This window comes from Leuciscus leuciscus (genome assembly GCF_965113295.1).
Source record: "Leuciscus leuciscus genome assembly, chromosome: 9".
NCBI lineage: Eukaryota > Metazoa > Chordata > Actinopteri > Cypriniformes > Leuciscidae > Leuciscus > Leuciscus leuciscus.
Genome location: NC_138733.1, coordinates 26,474,238 through 26,496,684, shown reverse-complemented (window position 1 = coordinate 26,496,684; position 22,447 = coordinate 26,474,238). Strand labels below are relative to the sequence as shown.

Below are 22,447 nucleotides of genomic sequence, written 5' to 3'. Positions count from 1 at the left end.
AGAGGTGCTATGATGGCAGGTTGTCAGTGCGACAGACGACCGGCTTTATAAACATATCAGTCATGCTGGCTGTTATATCCCCGGCCAGACTCAGCACACATTTGACATGGAGAGGGATTGCACTCATCTCTCGAGGGGCTGTGTGAAAAATTGTGTCCGGTTTAAGAATGACAGATCTTTTTGATATATTCACCCCTGTCATAACGTTTCATTCGGGCGGGCAGTTCCGGGGCGTCCTTTGAAGAATAAGAATGGTGAAAAAGATTTGCTTTGGATGTCATGCTCAATAATGGCTGTTAACACCAACAAAACGAGAAGAATTGTGGGGGCCGATTGTCAATAGGGGCCCGGTGTTTATTTACAGTAGCCAAATTAATAAATTGCATTGACAACAAAACAGTTGGATTATTCCACTGATGCAATAAACACGCTAATATGCATCTGTTAGGAACCTTTTACAACCGTAACAGCTGCATATACAACAGACATAACCATCCAAACGTGAGCTAGGTATAGCTGTGTGTGCGCAGTGAGGTAAAAGCCTGGAGCCTGTGATTAGATTGGGGCAGAAGCCTCCAGCTGGCAGGCCTGTCTGGGACCCGGGACCCGGAGCCGCTCGCTCCTGACACTCGTCACCATTGTGACACCTCTGACAGGCAGCGGACAGCCCAGCCAGACAGGTTCATTAAGCGCCATTTTTTACAGCTGGGCCTCCGTCCTTCTTTCTCTCTCTCTTTCTCGTTTTCTCTGTTTCTCCACGATGAGAACAAAAAGACGGGAGAGAATAACGACTGCACTTTGTCAGAGACCTCTGTGTCTACAGGGGCACTGGCTTGTTGATGTTTGATGTGCCAGCTCCGTTGTTATGACAAATTTTTTTCTGATGTGACCTATTTTGAGACGCTTTTTCTCCAGCAGTATCTTTTGTTGTCGGCTAACCCTTTGGCCTGCGCTTTGTCACAGGAAGAGACAGGCAAGGGCATGTGAGATGCATAAACATTTAAATTTGTCCCCTGAAACACAAAGAGGTCTTGTATTTTTTATTTTATTATTTTATTATTATTATTATTGGGGGCAAGAACCTGTCACATTTTGTTCATATGTAAAACTACTTCTTCTAAATGATTTATTTGTTTTATTATTATTATTATTATTATTAATACTACTACTACTAATAATAAAATAATTATTGTTGTGGTATAATTACATATTTAGTTAGTTTTTAAAATTATATTAATAATATGTATTGCTTTTTATTGCTGTTTTATGATTCATTTGTTTATCATTATTATATTAATAATACTTTATTACTACTACTAATAATAATACATTTATTATTGTTGTTGTATCATTATATATTCATTTAGTTATTAGAATTATATTAGTATTTATTATTGTTGTTATTATTGTTGTACTTTTACTTGTTTTAGCATTATTATTGAAATCATGATTGTTTTTATCTTTATCATTAATAATGCTATTATTATTATCATTATTATTATTAGTAGTAGTAGTTGTAGTAGTAGTAGTATTGTTGATTTAGCATTGTTTTATTAATATTGTTATTATTGTATATATAATTGTTTTGTTTTTTTATTGCTACTATTGTTCTCTCCATTGTTCTCTCAGCATGTGGGAAGTCATTGAACCTCTAATGCCAAAAATGGTTCTTCTAACTACTTACCCACTAAACTGCTGTTTTCCACACAATCTATCTATGACAGCTCTTTGAGTTCACTTCTGTCGAGGTGTCAGCCAGGGCAAACCTATCTATATCTAGCGTTGGTTGTTAGGGGTTTGAATGGAGTACCTACAGTGGTGGATGGTGAGCAATTTGATATAATCCATTTTTAATTGATCCCTAGAGCCACTGATGTGACAGGAGGCTCTTCTGTGTCAGTGCCGAGAATTATTCTGGGGAGAGACTAAGCAAGGCCAGTCTGGTTGGTGGAGGCTTTCAGTATCTCTAAAGATGAATTCTCTTTAGGTGCTAACCTTAACCGATTCCCATTCACAGTTACTGTACACAATGTCCCAAACCTTTCCTCTACCACAAAACCTTTCTTCACCTTTGCACCCACCCAAAATGGCCTCTTATCTATGTGCCACAAACCATTCTCTTTTTTTGGGCTTGAAGAATGTGAGTGTGTACGCATATGTTTGTGTGTGTGTGTACCTCTTGGTCCGTTAAAGTGGTAGGTGGGGAATGGAGTTTGGCTCATTCTCACCTGTCAGGATGAAGCTCTTGATCCAGTCTCAGAGGTCCCCGGGGTTCTCCGAGGAGAAGCTCACTAATGATCCCCCTCTTGCCCCAGCCCTGTGTTAGTATGGATTATTTGCGGCCGCCTTACCCCCGTAGGGATTGTGTTCCAACAGCCCAGTGAGAGAGATGTGTCAAACAAAATAGAGGAAAGGTGGAAAGATGGCCCTTTGCATCATCAACAGAAAGCAGCATCTTACGCCTTTTTAGAGATGCCTCCATTTTGAGAAGCCTATCAAAGCCTGGCCTGTCACTCAGTAGATTCCAGCCAACATTTCTGACGGGAATGGAATGTTTCACAGTGCTCCGTCAAAGTGGCTTCATGCCATTATGATTGGAGTGACAATCAAACTGCAACTACGGAATGTGTTTCCCGAGCAACGATCATAACACGTGTGACACTGCATTGAAAAACAGCCTGGAAAATCTGTTGGATTGCAGTTGAGTTAACGAATCTCTTTCCTTTTCGCCTGTGCGTAGGTGCTGGTCTACTCTGAGGGGCTTCACGGCAAATGGATGTTCAGCGAGATCCGAGCAGTGTTCACCCGACGCTTCCTGCTTCAGAACACAGCGCTGGAGATCTTCATGGCCAACAGAAGTAAAACTGTCCCACTCAAAGCATCTAGTGCTCTAGATCTCTGTCCTGCTGAGTTTTCAAAACTTTCTAAACCAGCAAAACATGTTTGGTCTACCAGCTTCATAAAGTCCACACTGCACTGTAAAAAAAAAAAAAAAAAGTCCTTTAAATTTACGGTAAAAAACCTGCAGCTGTGGTTGCCAGAATTTTACTGTAAAAAATATGGTAGCAACATTTTAGGTTTTACTGTAAAAAAAAAATTGGTTTTATAATTTACAGTAAAAAAAACAAAACATTTAATTTATGTTAATTATCGACCTATGGCACTACTAATTCTGTTTTGTACAATTGTAATACATTGACAACCACCAATCACTGTGGTGATGAGAGTTACAAGATGAATCAGAGCTCATCACTAAAGGCCCTTACACACTGAGTCCGAAATTTACGCTTGCGTTTTTTCGTATTCGTGATTCGGTGGCTCTGAATTGTCAAAACACCATTCAAAATGCTTGCTACGGATGCGAAATGACGGACGAAAGTTTCGAAGGCAGTGTGCAAGCGTGATTGACATAACGTGAGGTCGTATTTATTTTTTAACGTGCGAAAATTTCGGATGCGAATTTCGGACTCAGTGTGCAAGGGCCTTAACAGCTTTTCCACATTCCGAAAAAGTATACAAATAAATAGAAGCTGCACAGTGTCATTCACACAAACACTAAACTCCATCATGGTAACACACATGAAATTTAAAAAATGCAATAAACATTAATTTAACAACATTAAAACCCTAAAGTAGTGGACCCTCACGCAGGGAATTCTGGGAATGTCAATTTACGTTTTTTACAATTACTTTTTCACTTCCAAAAACTGTAAATTGAACAGTGTTTTACTGTAAGAATTAGGCCTTAGTTAAATTAGGACATATAAGTAGCTTTTTTAAATGTACTTTAGAAAAAAGTACATCACTGATGTGCCTCTTGAGACAAAACAATGGCACTGACATATTTTACGATATATCAGTGCAAGTTGCTTTCAGTTAAAACAGCTCAAACATGCATTTTAGTCTGGGACTAGACTTAAGCCTTGTCTGTGAAACCGGCCATAGATATCATGAACAATGAAATTTATTGTAATCTGTTATCATTTTACTGGTGAATAGCTTGACTATATGATGGTTCACCAGTGAGACTAGCACCAAAACAAGCATAAACCAGCATGGAAATTCATGCTAGTTCTTTCAACAGTTTTCAATACGGGACCACTGACCCAGGACAATTTTTATGGATAAATCCCCCTCTACAGGCCCAAAAAGTGAGCTATACTAAACTACAAAGGAGTAAAGTACAAAATATCTACACATTTAAGTCAAAATCAAAATTTGATTTTGGTTAACAAACCAATCAAAAGGTATTAAAGCCATTTCCTCAGATTCAGTGCATAGTTACAGAGTTTTGCAGCAAAGTAGCTCCTCAAGTAACAGACCGATGTGACCGCTTAAGAGATTTGTCAGCTCTTTTCTTTATATAATAATTTATGTCCTCAAAATTGAGAATAGTGTGAGACTGAATGAGTGTAAGCAGCATTTGTTTACCCGTTCTGAAGTCTTTGTACCGTTTGTGGAAATGTTTACTCATATTTGGATGTGCTCTACTGTAGACCTTTGTTTAACATGTGACATCATTGCCTCCCTCAGCGTCCGTCATGTTTAACTTCCCCGATCAGGCCACAGTGAAGAAGGTGGTCTACAGTCTTCCTCGCGTGGGCGTCGGCACAAGTTACGGCCTTCCACAGGCCAGGCAAGTCTGTTTCTAGTTCTCTGGAACACCTGCACGTGGTTGCCTTTCAAAATATTGTTCAAAACAATGTTTACTTCGTCTTTATTTTGTTTAAAAGTCTAGCATGATGACCACATCAAATGTCAGAAACGATTGATCCTGAGTGTACTCCTTTGCTGTTCAACAATTTGGAATACTTTGAGGTAGAGGTAGTTAAAGTACTTGCGGCATGGGTGTTTTTGCATGTTTGTCCCTGACTGACCCTACCAAATAAACCCATATTCTTTAGAGTATTTCAACTGAAGTCTAGTGCCATGCTAGTCACAGTAAGTGTACACATGGTGTTGTGCGCCAAAGCTCATCGATGCACCAGGGCAACGAAGGCTAGTCTGAGACAACAGAAGGGCCACACAATTTTAATGATGGTTATGGGAGGAATATGTCACAACTACAGTGCTGATAATGGGACTATTCAGCCGCAGACCAATCAGAGTGCCTATGATGACCACTGTCCACCATCGAAAGCGCCTACAATGGGTTCGTGAGTGTAAGAACTGGACCTCGGAGCAGTAGAAGAAGGTCGCCTGGTCTGATGAGTCCCGTTTTTTTTTACATCACGTGGACGGCCGTGTACGTGTGCCGTTTACCTGCAGAAGTGATGGAGGCAGGATGCACTGTGGGACGACAACAAGCCAGTGGAGGGAGTGTACCGCTCTGGGCAATATTCTGCTGGGAAACCCTGGGTCCGGCCAGTCATGTGGATGTAAAGTTGACACGTCCCACCTACCTAAATATTGTTGCAGATCAGGTACATTCCTTCATGACAATGGTGTCCAATGAAGGTAGTGACCCCTTTCAGCAGGAAATGGACACTGCACACATTGTTCAGGAATGGTTTGAGGAAAATGATGAAGAGTTCAAGGTATTGCCTTGGCCTCCAAATGGCCTGGCCTCCTGGCCCTGTTTTGGCAGCACGCGGAGGACCTACATCATGGCTAATAATAATAAGTACTTAATTCTCTTGTTTTTAGTCAGAATAAGCACAGGCAAGTTGCACAGAATTATTCAAAAAAACACATCTTCGATCTTCAATCGGCCTGTATTTCGTTCTTGCGACACAGGCCACAACAACTTCGCCAGGCTTTTCGGTCCTTATAATAAAAACACATAGGAGGATACAAACATGAAACAAAAAAGAAAGTCCTGCACGTGAATGAGAATCTCTGAGAGAGGTCCGATTCAGGCACTGCACCAGAATTCTCTGTTGTTCTCATATTTTTAGCATGTGTGCTGCATATACTTCAAGAGCAAAGACGCATTAGGGTCATCTGCAAAGAATCTCTTTTGCTGGAACTGATGCATTCATTACACACCACAGTAAAGAGCGTGACAGCCTTGCGTGTGTGAGCTGGTGTATTCTTTTGTCTTTTTTTTTTTAAACTAAATGTTACAATGTCATATTTTGAGTTATTATCCATTTGCGGAACAAGCCAAGTCCACAATAATCAAAGGAAAATGAAAGCAAATGTCAAGCTGGACCTGAGCCCTGCTTATTGGTGAAGTTTTGTGCTTTTTTTTTTTTTTTGCAGGCGGATTTCTTTGGCCACCCCTCGTCAGCTCTTCAAGTCCTCAAATATGACTCAGCGCTGGCAAAGACGAGAGATCTCGAACTTTGAGTACCTGATGTTTCTCAATACCATTGCAGGTCAGAATTGATTTGCTTGTCAGTATTAACCAGTCATTTAAACTAAAGTATTTTGGACCATTCGCAATCACGTTTGACATCGGCTTTGGTGGGAATTATGAATTTGTCCACTGATCAGCGTTTAAAAAATACGTCTGCTAGAATCTTTTGGTTGGACATGGCGAATTATATTACGTTATTATAACATGATAATAACATTTAAACCATATATATATATTAGTTTATTTTTTCAAACAAAAAGAAATGTACTGTCTTTCCCCTCATTATTTATTTAGGAGCTATATTTTCCCTTCGTACTCAGACGCTCTATCGTTGCGCAGAAGTGAGAGCCGTGTACTCTTTGGGATAATTAGTGTGTCTCTGTGAGTGTGTGCAGAGTTGAAATATTCTGTTGCAAAGTCTCTGATGTGAACTAGTGAGAATTTGTGCGCACACACACACACCTCCTCTTGACACTGAAATGTGTCATCCCTGCTCGTGCTGCATATTCATGCATATTTATATTTAGCTCCGGCTTGAGTTCGAAACATTATTGTCAGCTAATTAGATGTAAGGCAGAGTTGGAATGGGGTAAAATTCATTAAAGGCAGGAGTGGTAATGACCTGTGCTGACAGAGGTGTCAGTGAAGCCCGGGCCCACCGACAGGAGAGAAAGAGGGGTGTTAATGTGAAGCCGGTCCGCTCCTAATTAAACACTTTTGCGGTGATATTAACATCTTCCACCCGGGCCTCGGTCCTGTCAGCTCAACCTCCCCTCATCTCAACCTTTTTCCTCCTCTCTGCCCCACTTCACCATGTGGCATTAACCTGGTTAATCAAGTCTACCTCATCCTAGACCCAGAATATCTCAAGATCATTACGCTCAGGGTTCGGGATGAATTGGTTTAGTGTCAGTGTAAGTATCTGAATACCATGATACCAGGCTATGATCCCCAATTTTGTTTTGTTTTGTTTAGTTTTTTATTTTATTTTATTTTATTTTATTTTATTTTATTTTATTTTATTTTATTTTATTTTATTTTATTTTATTTTATTTTATTTTATTTTATTTTATTTTATTTTATTTTATTTATTTTATTTCAATCCATTGCGGCCTCACAGCTAGGTTGCAGTTCTGACAAGCCCAGTGTTTTGCATTTATTATTATTTTTATGTGCATATAAACGTATTGTGTTGATAGAAAAAAGCAAATACTGTCCTTTATTTGTAGCATTGTTACTTAAAATAATCAGGAATGATATTATGTTTATCATAATAATGGCAACGGAGTTATTAATGGCATGTTTGTTTAATTAACAGCATTAAAACTAAACTGCTCATATTGTATAAAACCACTTGAGGGCTTTATAAATCATAGTGTTTTATCTGTACGCTCTAAGAGGTGGCCGTTTAAGAGGAAGATTAATGACAGTCATTTGTGATGGGTCTGGTAATTATCCCACACACACTATCATCTCCAACCATCATGACAGGCCTGGAGAACCCAGAACCAAAACCCACATCATCAAACTCTCCACACATGCTCTCCTGCTATTCTCAGTCAGTCATCTGAACTGAGATGCCCCTGTGGGTTAGTACCACTTCGGAGGATTTTAACCTTTTGATTAAAGGTCAGGATCAGGTTTACTTTGTGCCCTCTTGCATAGTTCCAGAGGAAATACCAGGCTTCCAGTCGTCGTCTGAGTAATCGCACTGTAAAGATGAAATAGCCCCACTGTATCCCTTCTGTAAGAGATTCTGTATATCAACATAACCAAGCTTCAGTGGCGTCCTCACAGCTCCAGATCACAGCGGTAGCCAGACGAGCCTGGAAACTTTTCTGTCCACACAGCAAGCACAAATCACGCCAGCACCTTTGCAATGTCTCATAGAGGGTTTACAGGGTTTATATCAAATTGCCATTTTCCAAAAATCTTTTTTTAGGCTTTTTTTGGGGGGGTTATTTCTTGACTACAGTTTTCTTCCATAGAAAATCCGATATATAAGATTGGAGCACAATCTGCCACATACTAGTTTTTTCTCAAAGTAAAGTAAAGTGTGTGTGTGCATGTGCGTGTGTGTGTGTGTGTATACAGTGAATAAATAAAAACATTTTCAACTTTTAACTTTAGTTTTAAAAATTATATTTTATATATTCTAAATGTATATATATAAGTATACATATATAAAGAGAAAGATTAGAAATAATCTCTAAATTAAAAAAAAATAAAAATAGAAATCAACTAATAAATTATTAATAAGAAAGAAATTAATAGAATGATTTCTGAAGGATCATGTGACACTGAAGACTGGAGTAATGATGCTGAAAATACAGCTTAACAGAATAAATTACTGTACATTTTAAAAATATTAAAATTGAAACCAGTTATATAAAATTATAGTAATATTTCACAATATTACTGTTTTTACTGTATTTTTTATCCAATAAATGCAGCTGTGGTGCGCAAAAAAATTAATATTATATATTTAAAGTTTGCATTCATAGCTTTTTATGAGTCACATATCATACTCAGTGAAAACTGTCATCTGAGAGAAATTATAGGGCATTTAGAAGAGAGATAAGCCATTTTATAGCTTTCTTCTTATGATTGGATCTCCTGTGACAGTTCTTACCATCTGAAATCCATATTCCTAGCAGCAAGAAAACAGACGCAGGGCAGAAAGAGAGCGAGCGAGATAAGGAAAGATGAAGAGAGAGAAATGGAAGGAGAAAAAGACAAAGGCACATCTGGCGTCTATTGCATTGCCGCATATGTGCTCCGTCATGGATACTTCGTATAGGTCTCCATGGTTACCACAACTCTCTGGCCAATCAGAGGAGAGGCCTGACTGTGCCACAGGGAGGGGTGTCAAGGGTACGGTGTCATCTTCTGGAAGAATTTGCATGCCTTTAATTACACCCACTCCACAACTTCACCGCACAATTTTCACTTTCAGGAAACTTTAACCAAGAAAAGCTTTTAAAACCCTCCACTGCTGTAATACAGTCATTTGGCGCTGTGACAGACAACCCCACCAACATCTGCCTGTTCATCTCGTTGAAAACTCTATTACTGTACATGTTATTATGAAAACCTGAGTCGTTATCATCTTAGCTCGCAGTGGAATGCTGTGTTTGTCATTACACGCAACACACTTGTTTCTGTCTTTTTATAAATGAGGAAGTCATGTCATTGATATTATCATATTATGAATTTATAATGTCCTATAGGAAGGGATCTTCTCACACCCCTTCACCGAGAGGAAAGCACAATAACCCGTAGTCATTAACCCTGCGAAAATAACTCGGTCCAACATGACTATGGGTCGACAGCTGCAGTGCTACATGTTGGTTTCCCACCTGCCTTATCCTAATTTCAAATACCTTTACTATTTCAGGAAGGACATACAATGATCTGAACCAGTATCCTGTTTTCCCGTGGGTCCTTACAAACTATGAGTCAGAAGAGCTGGACCTGACAATTCCCGGGAACTTCAGGGATCTTTCAAAGGTACAAAACACATATTTACATCTATATATTATCTGTCTGTCTGTCTGTCTGTCTGTCTGTCTGCATATCACTCTTTGTGTGTGTGTGTGTGTGTGTGTGTGTGTGTGTGTGTGTGTGTGTGCACATTACAAACAAATCAAACTCAACATCAAGCAGCCATCCACATCTACTCGAACATTTAGGGTTGGTCAGTGTTTTCTTTCAGGTATTTTCTCTTAATAGCTTCAGTCTGGTTTTAGCTAGAGAGGACTTCCTATATTAAGTACACTCACAGAGTTCATCATTTTAGATTTGTGGGCTTTAGAGGTGCAGTAAATCATCTTCTTTTCTGCCTACATTTCTCCTCTCCAGCTACTCTATACCTTCATCAGGTTGTCACATTCTCTCTTTCTCATGCACTCATTTCCTTACGTTTACATCTCACAAGCTCACTGACCTGAAAACAGCCACATTCCTGCCTGAGCGTATCTCACTCCATATAGCTATCTCTCTTCCTTATACACTCGTATCCTCATTTCCAAATCATTTCTAAATCTGCAGACTAGAAGACTATTACTCTATATTGTTCTTGCTTTTCCTGACAACCATTTTGTGGAAACTAGTGGATGGTTCATGACCGGAATAAGATTGTGGACCGGATCTAATGCCATTGGCTTTGCAAGACTGTGATTAACCTCAGCTATAATTCTTACCCTTTCTGCATTCAGCATCAGCAATATCTGTTTAAAATGTCTCTCCAACAGCGCTGTAGTCCCTGAACATGTCAGCGTGGCACCAGGTGGGCAGAGGAAGCCCCCTGGCCTGAGGAAGACAGTGATGTATTGTAATGTATGCTTGTGACATCCACCCTGTGCTGTTTACCAGCTTGAGCTGCCTTCATTAGCAGGAGTTCACAGGCCTGCGGCCGTCCTGACGCTTGTCCTTGGCCAACCTGGGGCTCTAACCTCTGAAGGTTCAGTGCTGCTGAGACAAAAACAGGGCTTTAACCTCCCTCCCGAGTCCCTTGCTGTGAAGACCCCTGCCTTTGTTCAATAATGTATGGAGGGGTGTGCAGCCTTGGGGGTGAATGTGCGTAGGAGGGGAGTGTGTGTTATTGTAGATAATGAGGTAGGCGGCTTTTTTGGCTTTGTGGTGAACATGCTTTGTTCAGTTCCTGTTCTTTTTTCCCCCAATGTTGCCAAAATGTGTGTTCATCCATTGGAAACTCCCTTCATGAGTGTGAATTTGAATTGGCCACACCCTACAGGAAGTTCAGTTGGAATATGAAATGGAATCTATCTATCTATCTATCTATCTATCTATCTATCTATCTATCTATCTATCTATCTATCTCTTTCTATCTCTATCTATCTATCTATCTATCTATCTATCTATCTATCTATCTATCTATCTATCTGTCTATCTGTCTGTCTGTCTGTCTGTCTGTCTGTCTATTGTTATGTCTGTTTGTTTGTCTTTCATTCTATACTTTAGAATTTAGATTTAAAAATACTTTATCAATCCAAAAAGTTTCTCTGGACCCATTTTTTAAAGTTCAAAATTAGTTATATGAGTTCTGTGAATTTCTTTACATTTCAATACACTTTAATTTCACTTCCTTACATTCACATTCAAATTGCAATTTTGCATCCTGTTTGCTACCTCAGTTCAAATTTGGCGATTGAAGTTGAATTTAAACAGCATTCTCAATTTTTTGGGGGAAAGTTTGCATAGCACACAATCCAGTTATGTACCGTTACTGACTACTTGTATATGTGTAAATATAATAAACCCTAAAAGCAAATATTGCCATTTTGCTTTGCAAACTTTCCTGGGAAAACATATAAGTTGGGCTGCCGGCTCTTCTGAACACACCCTCAAATTCTTACCTGCCATTCTCACACAACTCCCAGAGCCCCAGACACGCAAACCATTCTCCGCCGTTCCGTGAGCCGTGGTCACGTGACCTGCCCGGCAGGAAACAGCTGCCAGTCATACTGGTGAGAATGCCCTGCAGCGCTGTGGTGATGGGCAGCATTGTGGAGAACTGCCGAAATATCCCGCTTGATATGTACCATAATTCCCCTCTCAACCCCACCTACAATACACACCTGAAGTTATTCCACCAATAGTGTGTGCATTCAACTGTACAGCGAATAACGAAAAACAGGTCTCTGGGCACCCCGGGGCTAAGACTAGCACATTTTTGCATGGCAGCTACATTGACATGGCAGACAGATTTATTAGAATCTAATGATTATTTCCTTTTTGATGGACAGGTGGCTGATAGAAAGGGGAAGCCGTCTCGCTCGCAGCTATTAATTGGCGCGTGCTAATGCAAAGCCATCATACCCTAGACCCGCACCGAGCGCAACCACGCCAAACTCTCTTCTGCGATACCACATTATTCCACTTCTTTTGTCCTGCTTTGACAGGAAATTAGATGAAGTGTCTCCAACGGATCTTTTCGAGTGGGCTAGCAAGGTAGAGCCGAAAACTGACAGCAAACATAATTACCTGAGTTGTGCAAATCTCTTGTTATGAATGTCTGATTGTTCAAGCGAACATAATTCTAGTTGACTGGACTTGCGTTCACACAATTATCTTGCCAAATATGAATCCCCATGTGTCATCAGTCAACATTTTCCCATGAGTTATTTATCATTTTTACATAACTTATATAATATGTAAATATAGTAGTTAAGTTATATGTTGGGTTGCAAGTTCTCTCTCTCTCTCTCTCTCTCTCTCTCTCTCTCTCTCTCTCTCTCTCTCTCTCTCTCTCTTTATGTATTGTGTTTTTTGTTGTTTATAGTTTCCAATTACATTTTAGTCATTTTGGTACATTCCAAAACAATGAAAAAATTAGCATTTAGGAGATATAAGCTTTCAAAACTTACAGTCTCTCACTTCCGCTAAAATGGATCACGGATTTTTATGACATCATCGCAGACTTCAGCTTCTCATCACATCTTCTGTCAAATCAAATGCTCTCTAGAATCTAAAGTGTCCCGCCTCCTATGCTATAAATACCACCTGGCCAAAGCGACCGTTGACGCATCATGCGCGTTCCAAGGCACTTCAGTGGGCCTTTAAAGAAGACTTTTTCCTTACAGCCTCTTTCTGCCTTCCAGCTGTTTACCAGCTCACTGCAGAGAAGTGCATTGTGGGTAATGCCGAGCAGGCTTTCTAAAAACCCTGCTGCATTTACCCTCAGAGATGCCATATCTGTTTTTTCTCCTCTCTGCCACCACCCTCATCCACTTCCTCTTTTTCAGAGCCGCATCTGCTTTGTTGTGACTTGCAGGAGCTTTATTGCATTAGACCGAAGCTGCACATTGTGCTCTCGCAGGCTGACGAGGCCGGTGAAAACAAGTGCTACTCCTCCTGACAGCGCACTGCCTGCACACACATCCTTAATGCAATTTTCTCTGATATATAAAATACAGAATGAGCCTCTCCAGGGGAGGTAGCGCAGATTGCACCAAAAGACGGCACTCTGGCGGATGGATAAATGACTAGCTTATCTTTTGAACATGAGTGGCCCACTGAATGATAATTGTTCTTGAGGTTGTAGATTGTATGCAGCAAAATGAGGTAACATGGTGAGAGGAAGACATCGTTTCAAATGTTGTTTTGTGGTTAGTTGTCATTACGTTTCATGGGCTTCACAAAGCAGACCTGTCAGAAGCAGCTTTTTTATGCCAGAAGACTTTTTTGACAAAGTTCATTTTATCTGCTGCCCATACTGCTGTAGATATGTGATTAGAGCGTGGGTAAACTATAATGACAGTGTATTTATAAATTCATCTCATGGTACCCTTGTTTTAATTTCTGTAAGAACATGCAAACGGATGAATTCATGAAGACAAAATGACATGCGCATCCAGTGCGATTATTTTAAACTTACAGCATAAAGAAGTCTGCATTTAAATCCTTCCAGTTCATTAGCACAATAAATCTTTACATCTTCTATAAAAACTATTTAAAACGTGACAGTCTTCATGTTTAGTTGAACCCAAAGTCAAATGCTTTTCTTTTATAGGTAGCTATAGAGAAACTAACAAATAAATGCATGCCTTAAGCTTTTTTTGTGGCCTCTTGAATCGTATGACCTCTTATACAGCAAATAGCTTTTTAATTCACAGCTAATTATCTTATTGAACAAGTATTGTCCCTGCACAGGTGTCCCTGAGGATTTGTTTTAATTAGGTCACGAGGGATGAGCTCATATTCATTAAATACTTGAGGAAGATGTGTGATGTGATATAAATGTGGGTGACTTTTATTTTGTGCCCACAGATGTATGCGTCCTAATTATAATTAATGAATAAAAATTAATGAATAAATATATTCGTTTACACAGGTTTAATTAGTTAATTAGCACTTTCTTATATTCTACACCAAAAGGAAAATAATCTGATTGGGTGTGTGTGTGTGTGTGTGTGTGCATGTGTGTAAATTTCAGAACAATATTACTATTAGTATCACTTTAATATTTAAAAATGAATGAAATATTACAACTTCTGGTACCTTTTTCTATGGAGTTTTTTCTTCAAGACAAATCGTTTGCTTTAAATACGTTTTGCTGCTTTGCCAAAATTCTTTTTTGTCTTTGACAGTATTTTTGTATAACTTGCATTTTTTGGGGGGTTAGGATTCTTTTATCGGCTGCCCTGCTCTCACTGTTAGCATCTGTTGCGGGGTGTTTCCTCAGGCTAGATCGGGGAACGGGAGTCTGGAAAACCTTAAATTTACACCAAGCCCTGTTTTCTATTTAAGACTGATTCCCCACAGAGTCTCGCACAAGACAATTACATGGTTCTTTGTTCACCCTGTTAAGTGCACTGAGCATGTCATTGAACTTTGAATAGGAAATAGTAAATTGCTATATGGCTAGTTCGGTTAGCATAGATGTTAACTGCACTGCTTTGTCCTTTTAAATTGGCTTGTTGATACAAAAAAATCCTAAAAACTCCATACACCAAACATAGTGCAGTTTTAAAGGACTATATCCACATAAACCACATTTTGAAAAAAAACTAAAAACAAAGATGGACAGTTTTGCTGTTATTTGACTCAGCGCTGCAAAACATTTGTGTTGCCTGTCTGTTCCACAGCTGCTGTGCTGAACTGGGAAAACACTCCATGTCATGCCAAGCACAATATTTCCCTGGTTAAGTGGGTCTTTTTGCTGCTATGAGATGGACTCTTCTTGCAGCCAGCGCTGGTCCCTCTAAGAAGGTTTTTACAGTGTGCTAGACTTCCTGTGGCTGCTCACCCAATCACGGTCAGCCCTAGACGTCACATGGCAGGTCATTATCAGCTCATAAATCTCAGCAGATCTCCATAAACTTCTCTTTCATTCGCCCCAACCGTGCTAACATCGGCGTTGGATGGTCATTAGAAAGGAAAGGAATGAAAAGCAGCAGGGTTGAGGAACGGTTTTGAAGTGAGGGAAGAAAATAAAAAGTCACTTTTTTTTTACGAAAACGTGATCCAAGTAGGCTCAGATCTTTCTGGGAAAAAAAAGCAAATGAAGAATTTGTGGTCATTATCCTCTGCATTAAACCGTGTAGTGTTGTTTGCTTTCGATTCGAAAACGGCAGATATATCTCGAGATATTTGTTATGACATTGCTCTGTTATTTATGCCATGCTTTGAGTCTAGACAAATTTCCCACACTGCTCTAAACAAGCAGACGCTCTCCCACGCTCACACTCGACTCTTTGAGATCTCAGGGAGTATTGATCTCCCTCTAGGGCCGGAGCTGTCCTTCTCGTCAATAACACGTAGTATATTAATATTGACTGCCCAAGAACCTGTGTCGCCCGTTGATTGAAAAGCTATGGAGGCCAATTTGTTCCAATCTAAAAGTTTCTTAATGGAATGATGACTGCTTATTTTGTTAAAAATTATAGGAGTCTTAAAAGCTTGACTGGGCTTCATGAGCAATTTATAGAAATATTTTACTTGGACACAATCCTCATTTGCAAGAAGGTCTGACGAAACAACTAAATAAGCTTGAAGTCGCCAGTGGCAAAATGAAATCATTTGGTCATTAGTAGCAATGCTTTTAATTTTGAAACGTTGTAATTTCTATTTCTCTGTATATTTATGCAAACAGGTGTTTTGTGCTACAATACTTTTGCATCCAATTACCTTTTTGTTTTGACAGAATCATTTTATATTTTGGTTGTGGAGTCTAATATTTTATATGATCTGGGTAAATATAGTTAAAACCATAAAAATATAGATTTTCTTGAAATAAACATTAACAGAAATAAAATATAAAAAATACTAAATATAAAAACATAAAAATGACAAAAATGCAGACAAAATTACTGAACCTTAAACTAAACTGAAATTAAAATGAAAACCGAAAATATAATAACAAATATTTAGGATAACACTGATACTTGTTTATCATAATTTCTGACTTTACATGGATGATTTGGCCCAAAACTTGTTCTGCAAAACCACTGCAAAGTGCTGTTGGTGCTGATGTTTGATGTGTTTGCATGCAATGAGCAATACTAACAAATATGAAGATGTTTTCATCATGGGGGATCCATGCAGATGTTCTTTTACAGATGTTACCCTGAGAAACAATTACAGTCTGAATAGTGCTTATGATGTAGTTGGATACATCCTCTGTCTAAGTTTGACTTTCAGCCATTACAGGATTTAGAGAAGAGAGACTGTTACAAATTGTTTATGTTGTATGATGACAGGTTTATCAACATCCGTATGTGTGTAAGAGAGAGTGAAAGGGAGGGAGAGAAAATTCCAGGGCCGAATAAATGCCAGTATGAGTGTTTACTCTAGACATTGTGCAGGATTTTCTAGAGTGGTTTAACAGCAGAAGGATGGTCAAGGCAGAGCAGTGTGGACACACAGGGTGTAAATCAGGTCAGACAGGGTTAAGCCAGGCCAGATTACTCTCTGTCTTTATCTGAGGCCTTTCAGCTTGCCTCACACACACATAAACACATAGAAACAGACATGGTACAGCTAACTCTATATAGATTTAGTTTACATGCAGGCAAACAAAATAACTTTATTCTGTCTTGCTCAAAAGAAAAAAAATGAGGTTCCAAAATGAGGTTGTTTTTCAGTATAAATTTGGAGCGTTCATGAGAGAAGTAATAATGTTCGATTTGTGAATGAATCATTCTTTTGAGCTAAATCTTTTCAATGAATCATTTCACAAAACCAGCCTGAATGATTAATTCCGCATGTCACCAGTTCCTTCAGCAAATCACTCGAACAATTCTTCAAAATTTCTCCTTTTGTGCCCCAGACTGAAAGAAAAGATGGAAATCTTGATGGAAATAACATACATAACCAGGGTTTGAAATGAACTTTTTCACTCACCGGCCAATTTGGCTTCTTAATTTTTAAGTTACCGGCCATTCAGAAATTCTACTGGCCCAAAAGAAAGAAAGAAAGAAACCAGATTAACTACTTCACCACTTATATCAAATTTGGATTTCATACATTAATTTCGTATTCAAACAAAATCCTGTCATCCAGCAATCTCCTCCCTTCCTCTTTCATCCTTTTCACCAAAAATGTTTTTTTGGTGGACAGATCAATACAGTACAAAGAACTTAAAAAATTAAAATAAATGTTTTGGGATGTTGGAAAATAACAATGTCTTTTCTGTTAACCAATGCTTTTTAATCTTCACTATTGCTTCCATGCAAATGAACAAGCGTGCCGTTATTTGTTGCGTAGTGACGGTATGTTCAAGTAAGCCAGATATGCGCAGATTCTGCACAATATGCTGTTTTAATATATCATGATGACTCACGAGTTGAGTATTTGAGCTAAATATGCCAAATTGGCTAGTGATTTGACAGCGTTACCCAGATTTGGGTTGGCGGGTGTTAATTTCAAACCCTGTACATAACAGCTTTTATTTCCATCCAGAGGTGCATACATTTTTGGTCAAGATCTTGTTTTGGCAATGCAAGAGTCCAGCACTCTGTAAAGTCTCCTCCAGCACATCCCAAAGACTTTCAATGAATTTAAGGTCTGGACCAATTCATGTGTGAATATGATTCTTCATTCTCCCTCCCAACCATTCTTTCACGATTTGAGCAAGATGAATCTTGACATTGTCATCCTGAAATATGGCCATGATGAGTCTTCCTACATGGTTGTTTAATAAATGAAAAGTTACACACCCCATCAATTAGGGTTAAAAGAACTGTTGCCAAAACATAATAATCACTGCAATAATGATCCAATCATAGACTCTTAAGCAATTACCTATACATTTATAAACCCAGTGAACTAGAAGGCACAAATTGACCCAGAGCGAATCCTCAAGGTCCTCCACTAAGAGTACATAGGATAGTAATACTGCGTGACAGACAAACCTCAAGAAAAAATCCACTTGTTTTTCCTCAAGGAGTTCTGCTCAGCCTCCTCTATCAAACATTCATGAAGATACTACACACACACACACACACACACACACACACACACACACACACACACACTCACCGTCGCACGCAAACCTCTCAGCTCCACATATGTAATGTGCAGCATAAGTCTTCTTTATGTGACGGTTGGTTATCGTTTGTGTATGGAAAGTGCACGGAATGAGAACAACATGGCTTCTGTCAGCGTAACAGTTTGTGGGGAATGGTTTGTTTTTCGCTTGTGCGTGCTTGCTGGATGTAATTTAAATCAATCAAAAGATTTTGAAAAATGAAAATGTCCTTAATATTGCTTATGTTTCTTACATAAGTGCACAGAACCAAAAATAATGCAATGTTGACCTGTTAAATATAGACAACCTTCCTGATTTTTTTTTATATGTGTGTTTCCTCAGCCAATCGGAGCGCTGAACCCAAAGCGCGCTGTGTTCTACGCCGATCGTTATGAATCCTGGGATGAGGAAACTCCACCCTGCCACTACACAACTCACTATTCAACAGCAGCCTCCACCCTCCACTGGCTGGTCCGAAACGTAAGTCTCGTTGATTGGATGGATGCAAGGAATTTGATACCTTCAACATCTGGGAAGTGCCTAGTTTTTACTGAATAGTTAACCAAGTTGAGCTGCTTCTGGCTCATATTATGCCCTCTGTGATTGTAATATCATGCAGATCAGTTTTCGAAAGGGAAGAAGCACAATTGCGTCACCCCTTCATGAATATTTCAATGATTACAACACAAACACTCATTTATATTGGATTTGAAGGTTTGAATTGCATTAAAATTCTCATATTTACATGACCCCATGCAAAATCTTATCTAGAAAATGAATATTGTTCAAAACGCATCACGCAATTTTGGCATTACTTTAGAAATGATGCTGTCAAGAGTCTGTGTATACATACAACATTCCAATACGATAACCTCGAGCCCAGTTAGTGGATGAAATCTCCGTCAGTCAAAGCGCACGTTAGCGCGTCCTTTCACCGCACAAGTGAATCAGCCCCTACATCTCAATCCGCTAGCTTGATGTTCCGCTACAGAGAGCCGGTGAGTGGATTTCACAGGCTGGTAAACAGGCATATGTGAAAGAGAAGTCAAAAACCTCTGCGTAATGATTTACAGGCTGGTACGTGACAGCTTTATGCCTCTCAGACAGCACTGGGAAACATGTCCATCATTGTCTCCTGCTAACGTCCTCGCTTGCCCTGAGTCTCCAATCGCTGATCTGGGACAAATGGACTGGTACAAAAAAAGAAGCCTAGATCAGCAGAGAAAATGAAGTTGTTTCTGAGGTTAAGAGGGGATTGGGTTTGAGTATCTCCTGATGCTTTAGTTTTCCTACATTTGTTACATCATTTCACTCTGTCTTGCAATAATAAACAATTGTTTTGTTACATAATGCATTTTTTTTTTCCACTGCATTCATTTTATGCCAGAGCTCAAACCAGTCATGCAGAGTATTTTGATGAGATCTGCACACTTGATTTTTTGCATCAGAATTTACGATGAATGCAGTCTAAACCGAGTGTATTTGTATTCAAAGCTAAAAAAAAAGATGTGTAATTTGATTGAAAAGGCATTAAAATGTATCATTTTGTTCATTTTAAAAGATTGCTGTATAATCAAACCTCTTTTAATGAGGATTCGGTCTATCCATCTTTGAGAGAAAAAAATTAAAACACATAATGATAACTTAGTAATTGGCTCTTCCCAGGCGGCCCATTGCGTTGATGATGATGATTTGGAAGGTTCCCCTGGCAGCTCTCACACAAGGCTTGACTGAGACTGTAGACACCATCATCTTTTCCTCTGGCTGATCCAGCATCTCCATGTCAACTCCTCACACTGCCAGCCCAGACTGATGACCCTGAATCTGCCAATTAGAGCCAGAGCTGGGCTCCTCAGTCAACAGGCCATATAATTAACTCTGCCTCGGGCACTGTTATAGAAAATGAGAGGACCAAAAAAAAAAAAAAAAAAAAACCTCCACAAACTCTCCATAATCTGACAGATGAGTCCCTACATTGAGATGTTTGTGCAAACGGAACGTTTCCCAGAGCAATGGAGAAGGTCTCCATCACGAGATTGAATCCAATTACCATAGAAATGAATGCAGATGAATTTACTTTATTTATTCCGCTGATGTCTCGGGCTCTGAATAGCATTAGCACTTTGCAAAACAGTGCAGATTTCTCTAAACAAGCGCCTAATTAGCAGTCAGAATCATGTGATCCCGCTACAGTTATTTTCACACAAGATGTTTTTGAGCTTATTTGGGTCAATAAGTGACAGTGTTGTTTTTGTGTCTGCTCAATTGCAGGAGCCTTTCACCACGTTCTTCCTAAACGCCAACGGCAACAAGTTTGATCACCCAAACCGCACTTTCTCCGGTATCGCCCGCTCATGGAGGCACTGCCAGCGTGATACTGCAGATGTGAAGGTAATCAGACATCAGTTTTTGTACATTGTAATGTCTAAACAGGCTTGTTGCCGTCAAAAGAAACGAGTCATTAGTGCCTGACTGTTGGTGATGATATAGGAACAACATTACTAGCTGCAACTGTGAGGAATTGAATAAACAATTCCTCGAAGAGTTTCTCTTTTTAGGCCTATCAATCAACCAAAATTGGTATCATCCAGTTGCCAAAAAACAACAGACAAGATTTGCAACAACATTTAGTTCACGTACCTTCCGAGCAGCTTCAGCTATGTCTTTTTTTTTCCCCGTCAATATGTACGATTTTTGTGAAATCAACATTTTTCTTCATAAACATTTAAAGTAAAACATCGCTCAACATGCACATATTTCAGAGCGCCATCACTTCATCATCGTAATGGTTGTTCCCTGTTGCCTCCCGTTCCATTTCAGCCCCGCGCTGCGGCTCAGCAAGCGCACTCGAGCTGACCTAAAAGTGTCATACTTTTCCAACACACTCAGTGACGGGTTAGCTTCGCCTCAGGCAATTAATAAAGCATTAATGACAAAAGCTATTTAAAATGTAGTCTTTTATGTAAAGGCAGGGCTTTTTACTACCCCGGGCTGGGGAACAGCATCCAACAACACGAGGTGCAGGCGAAACACTAGATATGTTAGCTAATACAGGCCTCTCGGAACCCTTACGGTGTCTGCATGGATCATGTTAAACACATTTAATGGTCAGCAATCTTTTAGGACAGAAAATAGGGATATTTTTGTATTTTCTTGTGTAGCAGGAGTTGATTTTTATTATGTATGAGCAGCATGATTTTTATCATAAACGACTAGCTTTGTATTGTATTACCTTGCTATATGTATTCATATTCTTTTTGAATGACTGTTTATTAATAGAATAGAGCTTAAAGCAGTAATACAGACCATCAGATGTTTGTAAGATGTATGTAAAAACTTGTGTATGGTGTTAAATGCGAATTTTTGGTTTGAACAAAACTATACAACAAAACTATACTTTTTTTTTTTGTCTTTGTGAAATGTTTTTTCATAATATAATGTAATATAATATAATTTAAGATAATTTAAGATAATATAATGAATGTATAAAAATATTTTTGTTCTATGTGCATTTTTAAAATTGCACATTATCTAACGTTTGGTAGATATTTAGGTATTTTCTTTACTTTTTAGAAATATTTTTTTTAAATTCTGCATAATAATTGTACAATTTATTTAGATATTTAGTTTTTTTAAATGTTTTTATGTCCTTTAGTAATGCTGCAGTGGCCTTTAGAGGTTTATTCTGCATCACATCACCCTGAACTTAGTCATTACCCACAATTCTCTCTGTAATGATCCTACTGTACAGCATTAAAAGAGCAAATCAAAGTTCACTGGCCCTTTTTCCCAGACTACTTCCTCAGAACAGGCCAAGTCCATTAAAGGGATACATTAAAGGGATACACTTTAAAATGAAAATTCTGTCATCATATACTCACCCTCATGTTGTTTCAAACCTGTATGAATTTCTTTCTTCTGCTGAACAGAAAGGAAGATATTTAGAAGAATGTCAGTAACCAGACAGTTTCTGGTACCATTGACTTCCATAGTAGGAAAAAATATATACTATGGAAGTCAATGGTACCAGAAACTGTCTGGTTACTGACATTCTTCTAAATATCTTCCTTTCTGTTCAGCAGAAATTCATAAAGGATTGAAACAACATGAGGGTGAGTATATGATGACAGAATTTTCATTTTAAAGTGGAGTAT

At 38.9% G+C, this 22,447-nt stretch overlaps 1 protein-coding gene across 17 annotated transcripts in view; it reads left to right on the top strand.

Annotated features, from left to right (window-relative positions):
• Window positions 1-22,447, top strand: part of nbeab (neurobeachin b) — a 295,564-nt gene that overhangs the window by 240,844 nt on the left and 32,273 nt on the right. For all 17 annotated transcript variants that reach the window (XM_082179446.1, XM_082179444.1, XM_082179438.1 and 14 more), the window contains 6 exons: window positions 2,741-2,858; window positions 4,534-4,636; window positions 6,205-6,320; window positions 9,699-9,811; window positions 18,636-18,773; window positions 20,565-20,684. In XM_082179446.1, coding sequence (XP_082035572.1) covers window positions 2,741-2,858; window positions 4,534-4,636; window positions 6,205-6,320; window positions 9,699-9,811; window positions 18,636-18,773; window positions 20,565-20,684 — 708 coding nt within the window. The remainder of the gene's footprint in view (window positions 1-2,740; window positions 2,859-4,533; window positions 4,637-6,204; window positions 6,321-9,698; window positions 9,812-18,635; window positions 18,774-20,564; window positions 20,685-22,447) is intronic.